General features: G+C 35.4%; 1 protein-coding gene across 3 annotated transcripts in view; it reads left to right on the top strand.

Annotated features, from left to right (window-relative positions):
- LOC123684847 (kinesin-like protein CG14535) overlaps positions 1-21,411 on the top strand; it is a 477,561-nt gene that overhangs the window by 134,164 nt on the left and 321,986 nt on the right. For all 3 annotated transcript variants that reach the window (XM_045624319.1, XM_045624320.1, XM_045624321.1), the window contains one exon: positions 16,342-16,940. In XM_045624319.1, coding sequence (XP_045480275.1) covers positions 16,342-16,940 — 599 coding nt within the window. The remainder of the gene's footprint in view (positions 1-16,341; positions 16,941-21,411) is intronic.

Raw genomic sequence — 21,411 nt, forward strand, 5'->3', positions numbered from 1 at the left:
AATCACTAAAATATATTTATGGAAATATTTCATTAATTTCAATGAAAATGCAATGAATTAGAGAAAATAATGTATAGGTATAATACTCGTACAGAAGGCTCATTCTACCACTCGTTCATTCCAAAACTCGCCACTTCGTGGCTCGTTTTTGAATTTTGAACTCGTGGAAGAATAACAATGCCTTCTGCACTTGTATTATAAATAACTATTTTATTGTATCTTTCTGAGAACCTTATGAGTGAGAAAGATGTATGCGCAAGTACAACGACAGACTATTGTTACACTGAAGCAGGTACATTTATATCAAGTATTGTGACGGCAATTTCAGCTAGACACAGACATTATGTCTGATTGCTTTTTGTAACCACAAATATATACCTAGTTATCGCACTCCACCCTGTGGAAAATTATGTTTGGTAGACCTCCTGAATAAAAAATTCCCATGTAATTTTTGGTGGTCTCGACTAGTTTCGGAGATATGGCCCCTCAAAGTTAGAAATACGGGGTTTTCCACGAATGTTTTTTTCTATCAAATACAGTTTTTTGTTCTATTCATCTTACATCCTAATTTAAAAATTTTCAACATTTTCAAAACATTTTCACGAAAAAATCACATGTAAATTAACAAATAATCATTCTTTTTACTAACCAAAAATATAACTGAGCTCAAACGTTCCTCAGAAGTTATATTTTTGTGGGGTTAGTAAGAAGGATGATTTCTTGTCAATTTAGAGATGATTTAATGTGAAAATGTGTTGAAACTTGTTAAATTAGGATGTGTTCATTGTGCTAATGAAAAGAGGGAAAAAACCTGAGCGAAATTTGAAAAACAAACGTGAAAAACCCCGTTTTTCTGATTATGGGAGCCATATCTCCAAAACTAGTCGAGACAGCCTAAAATTTCATTGGAATTTTTTATTCAGGAAACTAAAATTAGTTCCACTAAACCGAATATTTCCACAGGGTGGAGTGTGATAACTAACGGGTGTTTTTTTTCGAGGTATATAACTTTTAATTGGCATTACTGTTCAAGATGCGACCGATTTAACAGCTGTCAAGTGATTTATTCTCAGTTTGGTTTGGCAATTCATCATGAATAGACTCACGCCTGAACAACGCTTGCAAATAGTGCAATTTTATTTCGAAAATAATGGTTCTGTGCGGAATACGTATCGCGCACAACGTCCATTTTATTTTGCTTAGCGATGAAGCGCACTTCTGGTTGAATGGCTACATCAACAAACAGAATTGTCGCATTTGGAGTGAAGATACCACAACTGTATGTCGAAACACCGTTGCATCCAGAAAAACTGACTGTTTGGTGCGCTTTATGGGCTGGTGGAATCATTGGTCTGTACTTCTTCAAAAACGATGATGGCCAGAACGTTACAGTCAATGGTGATCGGTAAAGAGCCATGATTACTAACTTTTTCATTCCTGAATTGAACACCCATGAGATTCAGGAGCTGTGGTTCCAACAAGACGGCGCAACATGTCACACAGCTCGTGCCACAATCGATTTATTGAAAGATACGTTTGGTGACCGCCTAATTTCACGTTTTGGACCTGTGAATTGGCCTTCAAGATCTTGTGATTTAACACCGCTAGACAACTTTCTGTGGGGCTATGTAAAGTTATTGGTCCATGCGGATAAGCCACAAACCCTTGACCATTTGGAAGACAACATTCGCCGTGTTATTGCTGATATACGGCCACAAATGTTGGAAAAAGTCATCGAGAATTGGAAGTCCAGTTGGACTACATCCGAGCCAGCCGTGGCGGTCGTATGCCAGAAATCATATTTAAAATGTAATGCCACAAGATTATCTTGCGGATAAATAAAATTCATGTCAATCGAATAATCCATCGTTGTTTTATTGCAATTTAAAGTTCTATAGCTCTAAAAAAAACACCCTCACTTACCTCAAATTTATATGCGATCCTAGCCAAAATAGTGTTCCCAAATCATGCGTGATGAATCTTCCCCATCCTTGTCTGCTTGCCGTTCAGGAAAACGCCAGTCTGGTTCCGGAAACTGCTACTTTCCCATCTGCCATACTTGGGACTCCACGAATGATTCATAGGAATGCAATGCATTAAAAGCATGTTGAAATTTGGTGTTCGTTGTGATCTGAAGGAATCATGAAAGTTAATTTAATACGAGGACGAGCCAGCTTATCAATGGACCAGTTGTTCTGCTTCATTCCGAAGATATTATCATGGAAAAGAGGTTTCAGCAGGATACCACACCTGACACATCCTGTTTTTAAAATAAGAATTCACAACCTTACAATTTGACACTACAACCACAAAATTACTCACAATGTATGTAATAACCTTATTGGAAATCCAAATGTGCCAACAAAACTGTGAAGCCAATTATGAGATAGATTCTTCCATACTCAGAGGCAATAATGAATGCTTTTAATCATTTTCTTCATTACAATGTGACAATATTTAGCTACAAATCATCCTTGGATTTGTCTATCACAATACGTTGTTGAAGAAAAATTGAACCTAGTTCAAATTATTGATATACCCCTCATAGACCTGAATGTTTTTTATGGCATGTGGAGTGGTTTCATTTTTCATGCTTGGTTGAACGCAAATTGGGTTCTGAATTCAAATAGAAAGCCTACCTATGCGAATGACGTATTGACGTCATTCAGTAATAAACAAAAACGAACAAGAGTTAAACGAATGCTGCTCTTTACATCAAACTATGAATTCAATGCTTTATTCAATCCATTTTTGTTCCCCAGTAAAAAATCAACGAAATGCATGCATTCATCAATTACGCTCAGGAGGTTTTTTTTTGTTATCAGATTATTTTTGCCTCAATTGACGAACTTCATTGATTCGAAAAATAAACAAATATCCACCTGTCGTGTTCAATGATGATTTTCGAGACACAATCGATTCAGTTGTACTCTGGTACACCAAGATACAGCTGCATAAACCCCTTAATGGTAGATCATTGCTGTAATCATCATCGATACGTCATCTTAAGTATTATTGCAGCGTAATGAATTGATTTAGCCCTTGATTGATAGCTTTATATTTCAACATACCGAGGTCCAAATCCGGGCTAATCCTCGACTTTGAACAAACTTCGGTGGGGACCAGACAACTGACACTAAGAGTGATTGATAGGAGAATTCTTACGAGTATTCGGGAAGAGAAATATTGCCAAAGTGATAGAATTAAGAAGGGGATGAGTGAATATCGTTGGGTGTTCTTGTTAGATATTGGGAGAGAAATGAGAGGAATTGATTATCCTAAGCTGCTAATTCTTCTTGCTTCTTCGGCAGAAATAGCTCGTGATGGTACGGGATGATATTTTGCTTCTGAGTCTACCTTGAAGGAGGTGTTACTATCACTCATTTTCTGTCGGTTAAGCCATATTTAGTTATAAAAAACCATCAACGGTTTCCAAGATATTTGAGTTCTTGTGTTTTTTGAAAAATTTCTCACCTTACTTCATTTTTCGTCAATTCTTCCTACGTTGACCAAGTTTGATTCAAATTATGGATTTTCATCTGAAACGGATATGATATGTATGAAAAAAGCAAAACTATGCTGTATTAGATGTTGAATAAGAATCAGTATAATTTGATAGTTGTTAGATGAAAAAAAGAATCGTGAATTTCTAATATAAATCTGCCTAAAACTTTTGAATTCCACAATTTATGTATGACAATATTATTTTGAAAACTTGCCAAATTTCTTCTTTATTTCTCAAAAAGTTTTTGTTAGAATGTAGGCACTAGTTTTATTTCAACAGATTTTGATTTGAAAGGGGCAAAAAAAGTAAATTTATGAATTAAATATTTTGTTATTCCAATTAAACTCAAAAAATCAGTAGAAAATGTATTTCTAAATTATATTTGAAATGACCTCAACCATTTCTTGAACAAGCACGTGCCCTCCTTCTTATTTCTTCAGTTGTTACTTTCCACCTGGAATTTTCTCTAAATCTCGCTGCTTGGTCTATTCTAACGGTGTTAAATCCGGACTGGCCATGAAAATGATCCAAAATTGTAATCAAATTTGGTCAAAGTAGAAATAATGGACGAAAAATGAGGTTAGGTGAGAAATCTTTTGAAAATCACACTCAAATCACTAAAATATCTCGGAAACTGTTGATTTTTGATTATCACTAAATATGGCTCAAAGAATAGCAAATGAGTCAAACTAACACGTCCTCCGTGGTTCAGGTCTAATTTGGAAACCCAGTATACTTTTATTTGCACAGCAGGACTCTGCACTTACCAATGATTCAACTTCATCTGAAATCTAAAAAAAAATGAATTATAAAATGGATTGGGTCCTTACTTTGCGGAAATTCATTATAAATAAAATAAAACAAAATAATTTCCACTGGATTATTTAATTGTTAGCAACAATTTTTTTGCAACACTGTCAAAAATATAGCCTGATGAAGCCACAGTGTGGCGAAACAATTGTTGCTAACAATTAACTAATCCAGTAGAAATTATTTTGTTTTATTTTATTCAGAAATGAATTAGTTGCCAATAGTTGGCATTCAAAAAAATTTTATTTCTATGACGACTAAGGGTAGCCATATTGCATTTAAGAAAATCAAAAAATTGTGCTCTCATTTCCTAAATAGTTGTAGCTGAAATACGTTCGGGCCACAAAAATCCCTGAAAATTTCTTCAAAGAATTTTATGATTGGTGTCATAAAATAAATAGATGAATTCTTAGTGGATTACTTAATTAGTATATTATGCCGTGAAGGAAAATCATTTTAACACTGGATGAACTGTTTTTTTATATCTTATTTTCGATCAACGAATATTATTCAGGATAGTTCCAAAAGTCTTGAAAAATGTTTCAAAAAAATTCATAAGGGCTAATAATTATATATATTATTTATATATGCTGAGGTGTTCCATCAAGAGAATAAAGTCGAAAAACTAAATATCATTGAATGAGATGACAAGGGTTTCGCATTTGAAAAATATAAACTCTTTTCTATATCTCTAAAATGGTTATTGAATTCCATGATCTATTGTGTTTCAAAGTTTTTTGTAACATCTCGAACAGAAACTAATAAACAGCAAAATATTTGAAACAGTCATTTTTCAGAAACTCTCTGTAACTCGAAAACGAATCAATACATCTGATATCTGCTTTCTGATGTATTATCCTTTCGAAAAAAGAGTTCAGGGATCCTTGAAGATTTTTCTCTCAGTGTTATAGTTGCTTTTCTATATATATAAAGGGATATATGCGGATGATCTGCTCTTCTTGTTCGATAGGGAGGCTTTTTCTCACGGTATTCCTTTCTTGTCCTCAATATTGACAGAATTAACCACCCCGAAATTTTCTAGCTCTTTTCGTTCGACAGTTACTGGCTTAAAATTCGAAGATATTCATGGAACTCAATACTAAATACCACATTCCAATCGTTACCCTTTTTCGAAGTGCTTTCGATCTCCCTTAAGAAAGTATCTAAACATATGACATCTATCACATAAAACACCCCAATCAAACTGCACCATTTCGAGAGTATGACCCTCAAGACATTGAAATCGAATAAAGCAACCCCATTCCGATTCAGACTTGGAGACTGCGTTGCATCAAACCATACCACCCCCACCTAGTATTTCATTGTGCTGATTGATCCATTCCTGCACCCTTCAGCGCGACCCCCGGTCGCTTACTATGCAGAAATTAATTGAATGTCAATGTAGTTTTTCCATCTGGATCCAGAATTAGTCAAAATAATCCGCCCACGTGACCAGACCAATTTGTAAAATGGGAGCGCAATTTCGAAGTGGCGGCAATCGATTATTTGAGGGTGTTTGAACGATTGGCAGGGATGGTCGGTTCGGGTAATGCGTTTTGTTTCAGTTAAAACATGCAGGGAGGTTTTTATGATGTAACTCTAAGATATAACCTGACGGACTAGTTAAGTGATGTTGATAATACTATATTTGACACGATAGAATTAAAATATAGTGCAAAACTGATAAATCAGTGAAAAAATTTTGAAAATCCATCAATAAATGACTGAGAAATAGATTATTTAAATTTACGTATTTTAGCGCGGAACGTCTCTGGTCTCCGACTCGTCTGTGACGTCACGCCACTTGCCTGTGATCGCTACACCATAAATTACGTTTAAATACTAGCCGCGCCAAGGCTCTCGCGCCGTTTGTAGTTGTACAGTGTAGTTTTAACTCGAGTTTTGTTTTTATGTCACCATAATGGAAGAAGGCTTCGTGAAAGGACAAAGTTATTTTTACTCAATAACTTATTTCAAACCAACTTACACCTTAGTATTTTTATTATCAGAAATAGACAGCTAGTACTGATAGGTACTCACATCAAAATGATCTTCACACACATATGAAGTAGTTTTATGTCCAATTAAGTCACGCCTCATTAATTTGCACCACTTCTTCCTTTGATTCATGTCATTTGGTACATGAAAAAACAATTTATTGGGGTTTTTAATTGTCGTGCTTGCACACATAGGCACAATACAATATTTGTAGGATTTTTTTATTTCAGCCATCGTGTAACTAACGAAACATGACACGAACGGCACAAGTGATTGTACACCAATGAATTCGTAAGCACTCTGCGAATACCAGTCGCCTCGTGTAAGTGGCGTGTCGTCACACACTAGACTATGAAATTATTCTTTCAAGCGCAACTTCAAAGTCCCATAACTTTTTCATTTCTAGAGATATTTCAATGATTCTTCCACATTTTTGTTTCATTTCACTTAAATTTTAAGAATTAATCCTTAACAAAAAAATGAAAACTAGTCCATTAGTAATTGAAATATCCGTAGTTTACGTTGTGAAGTGTGTAAAATCCGAAAATTTTCTATTCGAATTTGCCAAAAACCATTTGCTTCGTATTAATTACAAAAATACCAAAAATTGTATAAAATAGATTCTCATTTCCTCTTATCTCAAGGAATTATCCAAATTTAAATGAAAAAAAAATTCAACCCCTTCAGAATCGAACCAAACGCCGTCAAGTACTGGCCGAGGTGAGATGAACAGATTTCAAAGTGGCAACTCTTACATTGTATTCAGTAAAGATTAACGAAAAATTTCTCGACTCCCAAACTGTTCATGATTTTGTGTAGTCAATTTCGAGCTGAGAGGAACAATCTGGCTTAACCACTCGTTTCTATTTCAAATTTCAGGCAATTATCCCCTATAGTTTTAGAGGGGACAGGTCAATTGAAGAGTCCCCGGTCTACCATAGTAAAACACATTTTTTTGGCAAAATTCGATTTTGTTATTCAACATAGTTTCCTTCGAGGGCGATACAGCGATTATAGCGATCTTCCAACTTTTCTATACCATTTTTGTAGTACGATTTGTCTTTCGCTTCAAAATAGGCATCAGTTTCGACGATTACTTCTTCATTGGTGCTAAATTTCTTTCCAGGGGGCATTCTTTTGAGGCCTGAGGACAGGAAAAAGTCGTTGGGGCCATATCTGGCACATACGGTAAATGCAGAAACAATTCGAAGCCCAATTCATGCAATTTTGCCATTGTTCTTATTGATTTGTGACACGGCGCATTGTCTTGATGAAACAGCACATTTTTTCTTCAAATGGGGCCGTTTTTTAACGATTTCATCCTTCAAACGATTTAATAACGCCATATAATAATCGCTGTTGATGATTTGGCACTTTTGGAGGTAATCAATGAACCTTGCGCATCCCAGAATATTGATGCCATAACCATGCCAGCTGACTGATGTGTTTTTCGTCGCTTTGGATTCGGTTCATCGTGTGCAGTCCACTCATCTGGCGATCGGAGTGAAATGATGGAGCCATGTTTCATCTATTGTCACATATCGACGCAAAAATTCACGTTTATTGCACTTAAACAGTTTCAAACACTGCTCAGAATCATTAACACGTTGTTGCTTTTGATCGATTGTGTGCTCGAGCGGCACCCATTTTGCACACAGCTTTCTCATGTACAAAAATTAGTGAATAATATGATGTACCTACACGTTCAGATGATATCTTCACAATGTTTGCTATCTCGATCAATTTCACTTTACGGGCATTCAAAATTATTTTGTGAACTTTTTTGATTTTTTCGTCGGTGACAGCCTCTTTTGGGCGTCCACTTCGGTGCTCATTTCACCAAGTTTAAACTTAGCATACTAATCAATGATGGTTGATTTTTTTGGTGCACACCCCGGAAACCCTTTATAAGGCCAAAATTTTGCTTCAACTGTATTTTTCCATTCAAAAAGCAATATTTTATCAGCACACGAAATTTTTTTTTCCATCTTTTCTCAAATTACAAAAGTAGTTACACTCACAACGCAATATCTCACAAACTAATGATCGGACTGCTGTCAAATTTTGACACGTATCGTTTGAAGATTGGTACTAACTAAAAATCATATGGATTTAATACAAGCACCGCCATCTGTGCATCAGACCGGGGCTTTTCAATTGGCAGATTGAGGTCTGGACGGCGGACGAACGGATTTTTTCATGGAATTTTTAGATTTGGAACTTGAAAAGCAAACTGAAAATTTCGGGCAGAGTTCAAAATGTTTTTCAAAGATTTCAAACGTTTTTTATCTATAATAATCAATGAATCAAAATCGAATGCCTTTCACTGCAAAATCAATAGTTTCAAGGAATAAATATTTGAATTCTATCCTTCACAATAAATTGACCTTAATTGCAATATAGTTATGTTCTCTTCGACTTAGTGATAATTTATGTGGAAAACACTCAGTATAATGACAGGCCTACACCACCTTGATAGGAAACATAACGAATGGGAGGAAAGACCAAGGAAAAACAAAGATCGGAAATCAAGCATTCATTCCTTCCTGCAAAGAAAGCGATATCATAAGCGAATGACGAAGCAGTATACATCTCCTGAGTTGCTTCTTAATTCGAAGTTATGAATCACGTAAAAACTGCAAAACAAACGAACCCCGAAGCGGAAATAACGTCAATAAATAAAAAGCCACCATTAAAACAAGCGTATAAATCAACGTAATTGAATCACAACAAAAATTACAACTAACTTTACTAAATTGGTTGAATCGTTTGGAAAACGACCGGAAAGTTCTTTTTGCCCGGTGACACTTTGAGGAATTTGTTTGTGCGGTTGACAACACTTTCCTTTTTGCGGGTTTCCCGGAAAACGCAGGGTTGAAATAATATGAAATATCACCACTGAGAGTCTTCTCGGATTTATGTGGGCTCGATTGGGTTTTCCAGATCATAGGAAAGGCATTGTGAATTATCTGAATGAAATAATTTCTATTTTGATTTATTATGAGACATATCACTTAGTCTCTGATAGACTTTGGGAGAGGAAAAGTCTCTAAATTGCTTGGTTATACGATAGGAATTATAGATCGGGTAGAAAGTCACTTTGGGATCTTAGTTTTGCTGACAACTACTTCTTTCTTTCCCTACAATATATTGCATTGTTATATGTAGCGCGTTTATAAACTTGTTTCTTCTCACATGAGAGGTCAAGTTCCTGAAAGGAAAAATAGTTCAATAAGATTACAAAAATTCAAATTTAGTGAAAATCGACTTTCTCTAACAGAGCGTTGTTATCTTCATTCGATTATTATTATCTAGAATTAGGAGGACATACCTTGGTTGGATTTCAGACAGGATATCTGTAATTCAATTTCTCGCGTATTCACGAACGACTTGGGGATTGCTCAGGGTTCTGTGTTGGGGCCTCAGCATTTTATACTCTTTATTAAAGATTTGCCAGATTTTATTGTTGAATGGATTTTCATTTTTGTGGATGATACATCGGTGGCGGTCTCGTCTCGGAGCTTTGCTGAGCTTATACGACGCTGCGAGCTCATGGTCGATAGCTTTCTTGAGTGGTGTGGTGTGTAGCTAATACTCTCATTGGTAACATCCCGAATTCTGAATTAATAATTCTTCAAATCATTTGGGTAATAAGTTAGTGTCCAAGAGTTGAATTTTTAAGTTTATATGTTTTTAAAAACTGAGGGACTAATCATATACATCATGTATGTAGAAAACTGAGCTCTTCGTCCTTTTATGCTATTCGACAGATGAGAGATTCATTATCTCTTAAATCCATTATAAACGCATATTTCAGCTTGTGCTAGACCGATATTGCCTATAACTTCTTAACAGGGGAAAATTCTGTTTATTTCAATAGAGTATTTCTATCCCAGAAACGTCTCATTAGAACTATTTTCCCAGTTGGTCCTCGTTGACACTGTGAACCTTCATTGGTTGCCAACAAAATTTTGACTGTGCCTTCTATTTTTATGAAGAAGAGCTTATTATACATATATGTAAGACCATACATCTGTCTTTAAGTTGTGAAATTTTCATTGTTACTTTACAAAAAGTACCAAAACTCTATCTTTGCCTGTTCACAGAAGCAGGAAATTTGAAACATCTTCATTTTATGAATGTATCAAGCATTTTAATTACTTGCCTGATTCTATGAGAGTGAAGAATACATTAAGTTTCAAGAAAATGGTTAAATCGCTGATTATTCGTAAGGTATGTTATAATGTAAAAGAGTATCTATTTGGATGACAGAAATATATTTTAATAAAGTTTGTAATCAAAGACTTGGCCATCACCCAATATTGGGTCCAAAAGGATCAACTAATTATTGTTATTGTTATATAATAGACATTAGAAAATTATGTATGGTAAAACTCATCCAGAAACTGGACTTCACCACTCAGCTGAATTATGCGAAATGTCCTAGCAAAATTTACTTCAATATATTCTTGAGCTAATCCGGCTTTCATAGCTTTAGTAGTTGTGGGAGGAAGTGACCCCTTGTCTTGTTGGAACAACCTTTCTCTTTTCAATGCCTTATAGAAGCAACGATTCCTCATGATGAATGAATGAATGAATTTTTTCCATATCTATTGATAGATTTAAAAGCCTGGTTTATACTGGTATAATTAGTAGATCGTTGGTAGTAAAGTCCTTACTAATCCCCTAATAGAATTATTTAAACAGGTTGTCCTTCTGACAGTACACTACTACAGATAGTGCAGGAGAGATTAAAGTGGATAGCATGTATTGAATAGTATACTCGACTATCTCATTCCCACTTCCATAATATCACTATACTCTACTGGTTTGTAAACAAAACAAACATGTAAACAAACACGAGTTTGGTTTTAGCAGAGGATGGTATATCTTTCTAGCTGCTTATATGTTTCAACCATCGAGCTATCTTTTCGAATTACTAGCAAACATGAATCCAGTCACTCTACCAAAATAAGCATAGTAGAGTATTTCAAAAAAAGCATGCTAGTGAACTCTACTAGTACCAATGTAAACCAGGCTCCTATAACAGGGGAAGTGTGATTATGTATTGGTGTATTTGAACATGAAAGTATCCAAAGGTTGATTCCAGGAAGTAATAAAGCAAAATCCTAAATGAATTATTCTAAACCACCAAGTCTATTCTTCCTCACATTTATCTCTTCGGAACCCTTTGAAACACCAGCACGGAGAAAAGTTTTTACGAGATCCCACGAATCAATAAGCTGCTCCTCTAGGGTCATCTTCATGCCTCGCGTAATAACTCAAGTGAATAGATACCATCCGACAAGTTGGCCAAGTACAACATCCATCTCGGTGCCACAAAAGTGCAACACAATACGTGATACGTTGCCTGTAAATCGCTCTCTTCCTCATGGCATGATTTGTCGATGCTTATGTGTTCTACTAGTCGAAAGGGAGTGTTTGAATCCGAGTGAGCACGTAATATATTTATAACAAATGATGCCTTCGGACCCGGGTGACATGTGAATGTAGACAGAATGGTATTGTGTATTATGCCCCTTGTGGCAATAGGAGTTGGCATAGTTGAACATAATGTAATATTTATTCGGTTTGCTAGCTGGCTGGTATTTCTAGATGAAAGACGTATCAATGCTCTTGGTGCGTTCGAATGTTCTGAATGTATTACTGCTGGTTGGAAGATGAATTATTATGTTAATGCGTAGACAGGTGTCAACTCTTGTTCGCATAAGAAGTTAAAGAAGACATGGTGAGGGAAGTTGATGTCATATTCGATGATAATGACTGTTCTCTCATTCATGGCGGAAATATCAGTTGATTTCTAACATTTTGTACAGGGTTGTCCACATAAAACTGTCCAGCCGGTTCGGGAGTATGAGGTCAATTCATATTTTCATATTCATCTTGTGTATGTTGGCGCACCATCAGGGTGGAACTTCCTTAAGAATGTTAAATGGTATTAAAGATCAAGGAACATATAATTTTGATCCTTCAGAACTCAAACAAATATTTTCTATCACCATTTCCTTCACATTAGCAATTTTAAGATCATTTAGTGACTCATTGTGCATCTAAACCGCTCTCCAATTCTTTCTACTTCTCAGGTCATTTGTTTTTGATAAACTCCATTCTTCAGCAAAAGATTCAGGGATTTACACATGATATTATATTTTTGCTGTCTCAACCACATCTCAATTGATTTGAAAGCATAAAAAAGACCACCTGTTGGAATATCGAACATGACTTCAGAAAAATATCAAGTATGCTATATTTTTGGTTCGGTGATTTTCATGTAGAAATAAACGGGGTGTCTCATTGGCTTGATGAAGGATTTCCGTGGTCTTCACCAGAAAAATCAACCATAATTGATAGGAATGCTAAGTTAAAACGTGGTGAAATGAGCACCGAAGACGGCGAACGCAGTGGGCGCCCAAAAGAGGCTGTCTCCGAAGAAAAAATCAAAAAAGTTCACAAAATAATTTTGAATGACCGTAAAGGGAAGTTGATCGAGAGAGCAGACATTGTGAAGATATCATCTGAAAGAGTACATCATATCATTCACGAATATTTTTTCATGAGAAAGCTGTGTGTAAAATGGGTGCCGCGCGAGCTCACATTCGATCAGAAGTAACAACGTGTTAATGATTCTGAGAAGTGTTTGAAGCTGTTTGAGTGCAATAAACCTGAATTTTTGTGTCGATATGTGACAATAGATGAAACATGGCTTTATCTTTTCACTCCGGAGGCCAATCGACAGTCAGCTGAGTAGAGTGCACACGATGAACCGAATCCAAATCGATGAAAAACACAACAGTCAGCTGGCAAGGTTATGGCATAAGTATTCCGGAAGGCGCATCAACAGCGATTATTATAAAGCGTTATTGAATCGTTTAAAAGATTAAATCGTTGAAAATCGGCCCCATTTGAAGAAAAAAAGGTACTGTTTGATCAAGACAATGCGCCATGTCACAAATCAATGAAAACAATGACAAAGTTGCATGAATTGGACATTGAATTGCTTCTGCATCGACCGTATTCGCTAGATCTAGCCCCCAGCGAATTTTTCTTGTTCTCAGACCTCCAAAGAATGCTCGCTGGAAAGAAATTTAGCGCCAATGAAAAAGTTATCGCTGAAACTGAGGCCTATTTTGAAGCGAAAGACAAATCGTACTACAAAAGTGGTATCGAACAGTTGGAAGATTGCTATAATCGCTGTATCGCCCTCGAAGGCTACTATGTTGAATAATAAAATTGAATTTTGCCAAAAAAAAAGTGTTTTACTAGGGTAGACCGGGAACTTTTCAATTGGTCTGAAGGTGGTAGCTATGGAGTTGAGGTTTTCGCCAATGGGTTTCGCAGGAACATTCGTCCTCAGACACCGACATCAGTTTTCGTCTATCTAGTATGGAAATAGGACATCCTGTACATAGTTATGAAAAAAAATGTTTTTCGACCTGAAAAATACACCTCTGATTCTCGATACTGAATTTTGAATCACGCTTTATATTTTCCTCATTTCCTTAACCTTAATTCTTTGCATTAAGTTCATATTTCATTATATGCTTATACTTCCTCATTCATCGGATTGTACGGGCCGTGAATTCTAAACGAAATTCAGGGAAGAATTCATTCCGAATCTCCGTGATTTCCAGCAGTCAAGACATTCAAGCGCACCAAGTTTTAACCACATCACAAATATGACGAAACAGTTAAGCGATTCAAATTCCTTCCAAATATTTGCTGACAGCTCAAGGCATTAGCGAAATTTGTCGGCAGTAAACGACAAGTATTATTTGATCTTTCCTTCCTACAAATGAAACGAGTTGTCAGAGTATACAATGTCGACGTTTTTCATATTTATTCTGGCGTTCCGGACCAGAACGCAGACCGCAAAAAAGTCGTTAGATGAACAAACAGATCTGTCATTTATCTGTGTCGTCGGGTGTTCGAGTCCCTCTGATTTATTCTTTTCATAATTTCGATGTCCTTTCATTGCTCACATCTTTGAGGTTACGGAGGACATATTTCTGACGTGAAGGGGAGTTGGGAGTTCCAACTTACGAACATAGTTGGCTGGATGATATATCTTCATTATGATGAGATTCCACAGAAACAACTTGACTTATTTTCAACATTTCTATACAGGCTGTTCCTGAATTAAAGATATTTCCTGGATAATTTCAAGGAGAAAAAGTTCTATAAACAAAAACGTTGTTTTCGAGAAATAGGCAACGTTTGATTTCTTCACATAGCATTTGAAAAACACGAAATATTCAACTGAAATTTGGCGTAGTTTTTTTAATTTGAAGTTTACATCACGTGATGTGCCAATTTCGATTACGAATCGATAGATTGATACATTTTTTGAAACAGTGTCCAATTTTTCCTATAGAAGTTTTTTGTGTTCCACTGGAAGTTTGAAAAAATTTGAAAGGAAATAATCATTATAAGCGGAAATAAATTGTTCTAATTTTTAATCATATTAGAATGAATTTCCGTGAAGTAGAGTCCGAAACAATCAATAACTTCGAATGAATTCAAATTATCATAAAAATTCAATCAGTAAGCTGTGATGAATAAATTGATTTATTTGTTTTGATGCTGATTTTCTCCAAATGTGGCACTGATTCATACAGATTCGATAAAGTCGCATAATAATCACAAACAAATAGGACTACAAGAAGCATTTTGTATATACCGATATAGGTACAAAATGTCCTACTTTTTTGTGATTATTATGCGATTTCAAAGCATTTTCACTGTAGAAATTCACGGCTTGGCTTTATATTCAAGCTAATTGAGCTTGAGCTTGAGCCAAGAACCTTGAATATCCAGCCAAGCGTGAATACCTAGTTTTATGGCTCATGTTTATAGGACTTTTCATTCTTGAAATCATCCAAGGCATTTCTCATTTTCGTTTGTACCTCCAATTTAGGAACACCTGTTATATGACATACAAAATCAATATTTTCGTAACTGAAGAAATATTCCCATTTGAATTTTCTTCTTATTTGAATTGGAATTGCATAGTATGCCACACATTAGTCAATTTTCTGAGAAACAATCTGAAATCATTCTGTAAATATTATTAGTGGTCGTATAATTTGGAATACATTAATAATCATTTGAAGCATGAAAAGAAAATTGCCTTTTTATTACTATTTTCGAAAATTGGTATATTCAAGAAGAATATAGATAACACAGTTTCACCTATTTCAACTCAAAGCTCTTCGACAATGTAAGAAATTTCGAACTCGAGCACGATGAAAGACGTTTTATTTTGAGTACGATTAGATACATTTTGGCTTGCGGACTGAATTAATTTTTTCAAATTTGGATACTGGTGTAATAGTATTCCACTGCAGTTGAAAAACCTTCATCCGGAATTTCGTAAAAAAAACCACATGAATACGAATCTGAACAAGCGCTCAAACGCTCATAAGTTTATCTCAATACTTTTCTCATTTCGATTATTTCAACCATTCTTCTGTTGAGGTTCCTGTAGATAAATTGAAACTCTGTCCATACTTTGATACTTATGTTTAATATTTTTTAGCCCTAATTCCTCTAAACTTTTATTTTGAAAGTTCTTTCAAAGTTGAATAAGTTGATTTCTCTCAATATTTCAATCAATTCTCTATTGCGTACACTTATGGTTAATTTGAAACTCAGTCCATGTATGTCATCAATGTTTTATTGATATTCATGTTTTATGTTCTGTATCCCTAATTCCTCTAGCCTTTGATTCTGAAAGTTCTTCAAAAGTTGAAGATGTTGATAAAACTTGTACTTAATATAAATTACTGTTAATCATCTCCGAACATCAAAGACATTGCTAAATCAGCTACGCTCACTCATCCTAAAACGACAAGAGAATCTCGAAAACCTTTCTCCTTTTTAACATTGCATTTTATTGTTCGCGCAAATGGACGGAATATAATTGAACAATCTCTCATCCGGCAACCAGCACTCTCTTAGAATATAAAACAGCAACCGCTCAAAAGAAATAAATGTCCTTATCGTTTCAGATCGATCTGGAAGCCATCAAGACCACCGAATACATCCCGCCCCCGGAAAGGAACATGAATGGCCACTACAGCCACAACATATCGCACCAGAAGCAGTCCCAGAACCACGGAAGAACGGCGGGCGCGAAAGAGTGGGAGAATCCTGTCAATGAGCGCACAAAACTTCATCATCGTCCTGCCGCTATGGCTGCCCCAACTTCACACAACTCAGTGCCTGCCCCAACCCAGATCGCTCAAGACGCGTCGTCATCGGCGAGGCGCAGGAGAGCGACGACGAGCGTCGCGAGGTCCAAAACGACGTCGGGGGGTATGGAGCCCCATTCGCGATCTCACATCCCCATGCGGGCCCCCAAGGCCAGGCCGCAGACCCAAAAAACTGCCGGTCAGAAGAATGATAAGGGTGGCAAGGGGGTTGTTTATCAAAGTGCTGCGTCGTGTTATGTTGGCGCTGGAATACCGACGACGGTGTCAACGGGTGTGAGCTCCGGTGGTGTCAGTGGTGTGTATGGTGTTTATTCTGAGACTAAGTACACTTTTGCAGTCAATGGGTTGCCTGGTAATTTGGCTCAGGCTTCGGCTGCTGCTGCTTTTTTTGCAAGGTAAACATCGATGCATGTTTGGTCGAAATGACCGATTGGTAGATTTGTATTTAAATACTTGAATGAAGTTGTCTCGATGTTACCAAATGTGGGGTTCATGAGAATTAAATTCTTGATAATCGCTTGTGACATTGCTATGTCAGATTTGGCAACGTACTTGCTAATCTCATCTGATTGATACTACTATAAGAATTAGGTATTCATTTATTTAATCATGCAATTAAGCCTTATCCCCTAATTTTCACTAAGTAAGTAGACATCGATAGAATTACTTGAAATCCCAATGATTTCAACGAAAAAATAGACGATATTTTTCAAGGTCATTTTATCGAGCTTACACTTTTTCATGTGACCTTTAACAGTCAAGATTGATGACTTTCATTTCAACAAATGACTTCATGAATTGGAATAAAACCACACATTACTTAACTTTCCTCAAATTATGTAGTAATCAAAACTGTTCGTGTAAATTGAATGAAATATATATTTTCTTTTTTAAATGAGGTTTAGTACAAACATTCTTAACATTTGGAAACAACAAAACTTTTTGATTACATTTGAAAATTGTATTGTTATAATATTATTCATTTATTTAAGGGTAATGTGTTCAGGTAATAATATATTCCCTCCTATATTCCTAATTAGGGATCTGAAAAAAGCCAGTGTGGTGATTATAAATGGAATACCACTCTTGTTCACCTAAACGAAATAAAATATTGGAATATTTCTTCTATATTTTGGTTGGTCATCTCATCATGTTATTTTTCCTCAATTCTTTCAATAACGCTTCCATTAAGTACTCTAATTATTATCGGTTTTCTGGCCTAACCTCATATCTTTTTAATGTCCTGACCAACATTAACTATGGAAGTTGATTTGGTTTTCTTGATGTAATACCATTTTCATGGAAATTTCGACTGTCGAGAGATTCAACAAGTATTTCACCAAAACAGAACCCTTGAAACGAGTTCAATCACAATTTTTTTTTCTTGAAAATCATTACCCATTACACTAAAGAAGAACTTTCAATCTCTCCACAATTAAAATTTACCCATCTTAAGATTTATTGGTGACGAAAACAGTATTCAGTAAAATCAATACATAATTCAAGAATGTGAAATAATCATTTACAAACAGGTTGTTCCTATATTGTAGGTACAGAAAAAGGACAGATTTCTAGGATCATTCAAAAAAAGTCCTATTAACATGAGCTATAAACAATAGCTTCGTTTTCGAGATAAAGGGTATTCAAGTTTGATTTTTTTTAATGTTTTTTTTTGTACAGCATAGCACTTTCCTTGATTTTCAATTAAAATTAGGAATAAATATTCCAATTTAAAGTTTTTATTATGTGATATGCTTATTTCGAATGCATACCTACAGGGCGATATTTTTACTCTACCAGTGCCCGCTTCTTTGATCCAGAACTTTTTTGATGGACCACTGGTAGTTCAGGAAAATTTGAAACGAAACTTCGGTCCAGTACTATTAGTACTAGTAGAACTACACTATTTCTTGTAGGTATATCGTATCTGCTACCGATTTCCAGAAAAAAAAATTCAAACAGTTATGTCGTAATCCTCAGGTAAATCCAAATTATTATAAAGATCCAGGGAGTAAGCTGTGGTGAATGAATCAAATATAATTTTCGGTGCTTATTTACCCAATCTGCAGCGAAGATTAATAATAAAGATTCGATAAACTGGTATTTTCATCACAAAAAGAAGGACTACAAGAAACACCCTGTATCTCGAAAACAAACCGTTCGCGGATTTTTTTTTAACCATCCAAGAGATCTCTCATTATCTCCAATTTAGCATTTATATTTATTGATGCTCAACAGGTTCATCTTCATTGAATATTATAAATATCGAATAGTTGTTATAAGAGAAAACAGTTCGAAGTAATATTTTCAATTCTGGAATCATACTGTCATTTAAAATTTGTTCATAAAACTCACTTATCTCATGGACTGAACTTTTTAAATCTAAACCGATTGTGTCAATTTCCTGTGACGACTTCGAAGAATACTCGTTAAATTAAGTCTCCAATAGTTCAGTTGTTACGTCTGGCTAAACTCTCAACAAACATAGTCATAACTTCTAATTAATGGACTTGTTTGATTAGTACACTATAATTAAGCATTCAACATAAGTGAGTGAAGATATCTTTCGGAGTACATTTGTTGAGTGGTAATCGAGGTGGTAACCAACAATTATTATTTCTTGGTAATTACATTACATATGCTTAAAAATAAATCAGGTTTGTGTTGTGTAGTTAGTAGGCGCGGTTTGGTTTCTAATATTTCTTAATTGTTTAATCATATATCTTCTTCGTTAAGCCTTTCTCTCGTGGGAAGTATTGGTGCAGAAAGAATTGATTGAATTGATTAATTTTTCATTTTCCATCAAATCAACAATCTCAATACAATTTTGGAAATACCTTGATTGATTTGTAGCATTAAAAATCTTGACCTTCTACTCAAATAAAAAAGCTCAACATTTTCATAGAATTCCACAAATTGAAATATAAATGAAAAAAGTACCGACTTGAAGTTCGAAAACTTTCAAATTCGTATTTATGTAATTTTTTTTACGAAATTTTACAGGAACAAATCAAATACCCCATAAAGTGACTGGTGACATGAAATGGAAATATATAATGATGCTTTCAACAAGATGTCATTTATCACTTTATCGGAACAATTGTCTCGACAAAAGGTCTTCTGGTATATATATTTCGAAAAACACAAAATATTGCATCTTATTTTTTAATTACGATTCAATCGAGATATTTTTGTGACAAATAAAATTTCAATATAGTACCTATATCTCCAGAATCACAAGATGAAAACCCATCTGAGATATTCTGACCCTGGACATACCCTAAAAATTTGAAGTCATTTGCAAATTCGCAAGACGCGCAGAATCGATTTAGACCTCGAATTCTTTATCACTCTATAGAACACAATCATTTGAGATCATTCAAATAACATGAATAATGTTTCATTCTCAATATCTTACAAATTGTGTTGATGGTGCAATGTGAAACCAATTAGTAATTAAATTGAAAATGTAAAGAATTTCCGCTGACAGCATTTTCATTGATCTATAATTAACTCCTTCTTATTGCTCGAGTCTCTGATTTTGCAGAGAGTTAAAGAAATTCCTAAGAAATATGAGGTTTTATAGTGAAAAAATTTCATTATTTTGGCATGAAAAACATGGCTTTAATTACCATAATTAGAATGATCTGATTTATGTCGAATATGCGACGTTTTGTTCGATAACCTGTTGCTTTTTGAAGGTAATATCATTATACCTCTTCATTGGAGGCCTTGTGACTATTGGCAAAAAATTTAGACAGTTAGTTTTCACAAGCCACTGTTGAAGCGAATTACTATCGATGTGTATGGCCTAGCTTTGTCCTATTGGCCAAAGCTGACCGCTTCTAGGCGATTGCTTCCTTCAGACAGTCCAATTGTTAATTGTACAGTTCCGAATTAGCAGTTGTGCTGTAGTGAAGCAGCTCATAGTTGATAATTCCCTGCCAATCCCATGAAACACACAGTAAAATCGCCAAACCTAGCTTGGCCACCGTTTCCGCCTGCTCACCGCGTTTCGACCACGACCGTTTTCACTTGACGTTGTCGTAAGTGATCCACTTTTCATCACTAGTTATAATCACTCCAAAAATGGGCCGATTTAGTTGTGATTCAGCAACGATTCGGAGATGAAAATTCGATCAATGAAGTTCTTTTGCGTTAACTCGTGTAGTAATCATACATCGAGCTTTTTCTTAAGACCAGCCTCATGCAAATGGTTCCAAACGGTTTTTTGTGCAATGGAAACGACATTTTCGTCAATTGGCGTTCCAGTGAATCTTTGACATCGAAATTACCGGAACGGAATCGACGAAACTAAAATAGGCTGTTACAGCATCAGGACCATAACACCATTTACATTGTCAGACGCCTGGCTTGCATTTTCGCCTTTATCGAAAAAAAACTGTGAAATATAGCTCATTTTCTCCTGCTCTCCATCTTTGACGCGCGGTCAATACCATTTACATTTACATAAACTGAGTCACATAATCACAAAACTGTCAGGAAAGTTTTTGTAGTACAAAATCTCATTTTTCTTACACTATCTGGTGGAACCCGGTTGGAATCATAAAACGCGAGATAGAGATAACTAGAGCCATCTTTTGGAAAAATAATGCATTTCTTTTTACCATACCTAATATATAATTAGTTTCTTCGGTGATTTTTCGTTTGAATATTTGAAAACATTCCACAGAAATAGATTCTTTTGAATTCGCAAATTTAATATACCTACTCTCTATGAATTTGTCTCGTAGACAGAAGTTGGTTCATTAATTCCCCATCCTGAAATTGTAAAGGGAGAAGTAGAGAGAGGTAAGTACTTTGATATTTCGGAGGTTTCCGCTGTAATCTTTCGGACATAGAAAA

This window comes from Harmonia axyridis, chromosome 7, assembly GCF_914767665.1.
Source record: "Harmonia axyridis chromosome 7, icHarAxyr1.1, whole genome shotgun sequence".
Taxonomy (NCBI): domain Eukaryota; kingdom Metazoa; phylum Arthropoda; class Insecta; order Coleoptera; family Coccinellidae; genus Harmonia; species Harmonia axyridis.